The following is a 5,482-nucleotide window of genomic DNA, read 5'->3' on the forward strand; positions in this document are numbered from 1 at the left end:
TGAACACTGATTATCAAGTCCTTCGGAGTACAGAGCAGTACTGTCCTGAGTACATATTGATGCCTCTCCACCTCCTGGTGTCTCCCGGTCCTTGCTAAGCAGTGCAGGCAAATCATTGGCAAGCCTCTGACGAGAAACCTCCAGGGTACAAACAGTTTATGAGGATGAGCCTGTGCGTGGAGAGAGCAAATGATCTGTGATGGGTGTGCTTTCTTCCTGGCAACGTTGCATGTGTGGCTTAGCGGTGAAAACGATTCACAACGAACGGCCCACTTGGTTGTCTTGTTCGTTTGTGTGGTGGCTCTGAGGGGGTGATCATGTGTGGTTTCAGCTCGAGACGTACGTGTTCCAGCGAAAGGAATGCAGCACCTAACCCTAAGGAACAGTTAATTGAATGATGAAGATATCAACATCGATCCCAGCACTGTTAGGGAAGGGGTAGGTGCGCCTTCTCTATTGGCAAATCGATTTTTGTTTTCGGTCAGCTTTTGTTTATGCCGTTCAAATCTATCGGCATGGCCTGTAAAGGCGATCGCCGCCCATGGAGACAAAATGAATATTCTGTTGCAACTGAAAAACATCCTTCACCAAACACCAAATGAATATTTTGGTGCGGCCTCAACTAAAAAAAGCATTTCCATAATATGCTATAGTACATCGAGTTGCACATTCTAAATGCAGGCCCAGATGGAGCAGATAACCTATGCACATACGGCTACAGGATGCGCAGGATGAGTGTTCTTTTACGTTGAGTGTATCCAGGGCTCCAGGTGTTAACTACTAGCAGTAAGTAAAACCATTCCCCTGTGTAAATCTAGAAGGCTGCAAAAGTTCAAGCAATTTAACTACTCAAATCATTCGCCGCGTTAAAAACAAAATGAGAATACCTTGTGGTTGAAAATTTTAAGTGGTTTCAAAATCTATTTACCAAAAGGAAAAAAAAAAGTGGCATAGACTAAGAGTCATACCTATTTTGATTTGGCTTGACACGAGAAAGGAAGGTGGATTCCAGCCATGCATATATGAAAGACTCCTAGGGTAGTCAGTCTTTCGCCAGCAAGCGTGAAACATTCTCCAGCCTGAAACAGAACAGAGCACCCACACCAGGGAAAAAACAGCACAAAGCATCCTTATCAGGAAACAAAAACAGAGGACATTGCCACTTAGGAAAGGAACGAGATGGGCCTCAAGTAGATCAACTTCTCTGCTAGAAAAACAATTGACAGATCATAGTAGGTCATTACAATATCTCTGAAAATGCGATATCCAGATTCCAGGAATGTTCAGTTACACTATAATCCAAAACTTCCCTTGCACCAAAGTTATGTCTGGCAGAAATTTGTACTACAGGAGCACATGAAGAAACCAGTCACAAACACCTTCCAGTAGGACCTCGGTGATATGCACAAAATAACAAAACAAGTTTGGAAGAGTTGCCGAAATTTCCTTAAGTTTTTTCCTCCTATGATTTACTGTACAGCGTATGTAACACCTCTACTCAAGGCAAATTTGGAGGTTTGAGCAATTACTCGCAGAGCAGCGGCGGCAGGATGAGATGCCGAACTCAAGACAACATATTCTTTGCTATACTATACACCATGCACAGCATAGCAGCAACTGCCAGGAGCTTTTTGGATGCAAGAATTCTGAGATTGATCCTAATCTTGTGCGTCCTCATGAACTGCAGGATCCATTGCGCCGCCACAGTGAGCAACGTAAAGACACCGACAAGCACCATTCTGGCAGCATCCTTTGGGCCTCCAACTCTGCTTTGTTCATTTTGATCGACCTTGATGATGGTTGGGCCTGTCGGGACAGCATCTGTATCAGCATGTACAAGTCGAAGGGTTTCATTAAGCCAAGCTGAAAAACATATCAGCAGCCTTGCAAGCCAGGCCACTTCAGTGTCTGAGATGGGCCTCAACATCCAGTCACCGCTATATTGCATATCAGCCAGTTTGTTTTTCCCTGGACTTGGATGCTTAGGTACGAATAGATCACCACGTCCATGATGCTGCTTGTGTTCTCCCTGTGGAAGATTCTTCGCCTGGAAGCTTTCCACATGCTTGTAGAATACCTTTCTCATATTAGATTTGATTACATCCAAAGTATGGCGAGTTCGCATAGCATCACCTGGTAAACGTTGAATCTCAGTCTCAGCCCTTAGCAACAGTAACTGAACAAAATGGAATATAACAATAAGTTAGTATTCAGGGAAATGTGTAATGACAGGAGTAGAATTAAGGAGAAAAAAGAGGCAGAATTAATAATCAACCATAGAATAACATAGCCAGTAATGTTGTTTGCCAAATCAATAGGTGATCACTAACAATCTTTTGTTCAACATGTGGAGAGTTTTCAGCTTCAAAAACTGCTTATGGTTATAGAAACAGACCTTGGTGTAAGTAAGCATAATTATAGACTACTGTTATATTAATTATAATTGCATAGTAATATATGCACCTGAAGCAAGTTGTAGGCCCCGTCATCATCAAAACTGAAAAGCCTTAGGTTAGCGTTCTTCGCCATATACAAGAAAGACCCATCAGTGCTATGTTTTGACAACCCATCCTCCCAGTCCTGAAACCATACATGCATATCGAAGTTAGATTAGAATTAGAAATACTTCTCAGCATTATTTGTACCATTGTACTTCTGTAGATTTACATAAAATCCAGTCACGGAGTGCACTAAAATCCCAAAAATAGGTGCTTGCATGCCAAAGGAAACAGTCAATGATAATCTCATGTATCCAACTTCCTACCTGTAGCTGCTCACAGATAGTTGGCACATACTTGAGCACATCATCCAAACAACATGACTGAGAATCAGAAACTCTAGAATGATAAGCAGCATCAACTTTGTAGATAAGCCCCAATAATTCCGGGGAACCCAAAACTTCCAATACCTGAACAATCAAAACAGCAGCAAAACAGCAAATGGACATTAGCTAAACAAATATCAAGTACTGAAAGGCTTAGTTTTATTGAAACTCCTGTCATGATTTGAGTAAAACTACTGATTAGCACATTTAGCAAAATTCAGACCTGTCCGGGTAATAGTAACATGCATGATGTCTAAGAAATGCAATATTACACCGATGTGATTCAAAGTTGGGCATACTTCTGGAAAATATGACCCAATAAGTCTGTACTAACCTTGGATACCATTTGCAGCACTGAAGCGACATCAGAATGAATAAACTTATGAGCAAACCCCAAGAAATGGACTACCAGTGAACTATAGAACAAATAGTTGGACAGCACGAAGCCCTGCCATGCTGGAGAGTACCCTACATCACACCTTTGCATCTTTCTATCACTAACGCAATTCACATTTCGCCCACCAGGAGGTGGCAGATCGTACTCATTCAAGTCATCCTGCTGAGCCTTCCATGGTTCCATATAGACCATCCATGCAGAAAAAACCTGAGCAATGTTCTTGATATCTGCATCCCTGGAGCAGAACATGAACGTCCTTAGCACAAACCGATACAATGGTCTCTGCATCAATGGATTCCAGTAGCCAGCGGGACTGTCACATGACTCCTTCCTTAAGAGCATTCCATCAAACACATTGGCTGCATCAGCAAGTTTGCAGACACCGCTCCTGTTCAAATACATCACCAACAGCTTCACTGCATCGCCAAGTCCTGGAGCTGGCAGTCTCTCGGACAGTGTAGGATTTGAACGAGACAGAAGTGACAGTAAAGGCAACCCATAGGAACGGCAAGTCCGAACAGGCAGCGGCGAGAAATCGTCCCCAACAAGCCAGAACTGTACGAGTGTGTGCACGAAGAACTCGGCTCGCCTGAAGGATCCAGCAGCTTCCACACCATCTCTGACATTCCGATGCAGCAATGTACCAAAACCACCGCGGGGCGGGGCGCAATCGCTGGGCACGAACTCCTTAAGGTAGGCGTACAGAAGCTTCAGGTATAGCGATCTATCGGGCTTCCGATCCGGATTGCGGCCGGCCGTGGATGCGAGGGTGGACACCCAACTCTCGAGGAGAACGCGTGGCTTAAGCGAGGGTTTCGAAGTGGAGGTCGACCCTTTCGAGGCGCCCGCGGCAGCCTTGGCCGTGGCGGCGGAGATGGGGTAGTACGCGAACCAGAAAAGGTAGTACTCGAACACCGAGAGATGAAGCTTGGAGCCGACGCGGCCAGCAAGGAGCGGCGAGATCACCTTATCGGAGGAGGCCGCGGTGGACGACAGCGCGAAACCGAGCCAATCGGGGAGCCGCTCGCGCGGGAAGGTGAAGCGAGCGAGGGAGTGGCGATCCGCGGCGGAGATGGCGACGAGGAGCGGCCCGGAGGGGGCGAGGAGCGACGCGATGAGGTCGGCGAGGGCGGGGTCGCCAGCGGCGAGGTCGAGGAAGCACCGCGAGGCGGGGGAACTGGAGACGAACAGGCGGAAGAGGAGCGCCGGGAGCGCGTCGGCGAAGAAGGCGCGCGGCTGGTCCGCGCCGGAGTGGTGGCGGCGGAGGAAGTCGGCGACCGACGAGACGGCCTCCGCCGCGGCCCGCGGCGTGGACGCGGCGAGGACGGCCGCCGCGAGGCCGGCCGCGGAGTCGGTCGCCGGCGGCATGTCACCGCCGCGCGGAGGGGGGGCACGCGGTAGGGTTTAAGGTGGGGAATTTTGGGGGGCGAGGCGAGGCGAGGCGAAGCGCGTTGCGGAGCACGAGAGGATTTGAAACGGGGCCGAAATTGGAATGGAGCTTTCAAAGATTTCGGAAATGGCGCCCTCCGCAACGCGTTTCCTCCACGCTCTCTCCCACTCGCCCCGACCGTTTCGCGTCAGTGTGAACTAGACCATCTCGCTGACCTGTGGGTCCAGAGGGTGCACGGTGTCCGCCAGTTGGTGGGTATGGTTGCGGGGCAAGGTCGTGGGTCGAGTCATGCAATGATGATGTGGCTCGGTGTTGGGTTTGTGGGACGGCAACGGCAAGCTGTGTGTTGGCTTGAAAAGGACGCCGTGGTCATGAATTGGGCTGGGCTCCTGGCCAGGCTAGAGCAACTCTAACGTACCGATCCAACGTGCAGTTTGTTCACTTTTTATTTATTTGGGTTGGCTGCATGTTTGTCATTCGTTTGGTCTGCCGAGCGTTCAACGCGCGGATGCATTTTCGTCTTCGCGACCTGCCTGCCGTGTCTTTTTGCAAAGGAAAAAGTCTAAAAAAAATCTTAAACTTGTAGTCGAAAGCTAAATCAAACCCCAAACTTCTAATCCTTAAAATTAGCACACCGAACTCTCTGATCCCGTTCCATTTTGAACATTAGCCTGTTTTCGATGGGATTGTCAGCAGGTCTGGGCTGCAGCCCGACGCGACTGGGCCGGCCCACCAGGCGAAGCGTGTTTTTCCTTTTCGTAAGAGGTGATTTAAAAATTTTAATCCAAAAAATGAGACTCAAGGGAATCGAACTTGGGTGCTGGTGCTTCAAAAACCATCCCGCTAGCCAACCTAACCGACGACAATTAGT

The 5,482-nt window shown here is 48.2% G+C and overlaps 1 protein-coding gene across 1 annotated transcript; it reads right to left on the reverse strand.

Moving 5' to 3' along the window:
• Positions 1-1,191: 1,191 nt before the first annotated feature.
• Positions 1,192-4,696, reverse strand: LOC125513881 (uncharacterized). The gene is made up of 4 exons (XM_048679095.2): positions 3,159-4,696; positions 2,765-2,908; positions 2,464-2,580; positions 1,192-2,176 (listed from the first exon to the last, which is right to left on the reverse strand). The coding sequence occupies exons 1-4, from the start codon at positions 4,587-4,589 to the stop codon at positions 1,565-1,567; spliced, it is 2,304 nt and encodes a 767-aa protein (XP_048535052.2). The 5' UTR covers positions 4,590-4,696; the 3' UTR covers positions 1,192-1,564.
• Positions 4,697-5,482: the final 786 nt, after the last annotated feature.

This window comes from Triticum urartu, chromosome 1A (assembly GCF_056163025.1).
Source record: "Triticum urartu cultivar PI428250 chromosome 1A, HENAU_Tu73, whole genome shotgun sequence".
Lineage (NCBI taxonomy): Eukaryota > Viridiplantae > Streptophyta > Magnoliopsida > Poales > Poaceae > Triticum > Triticum urartu.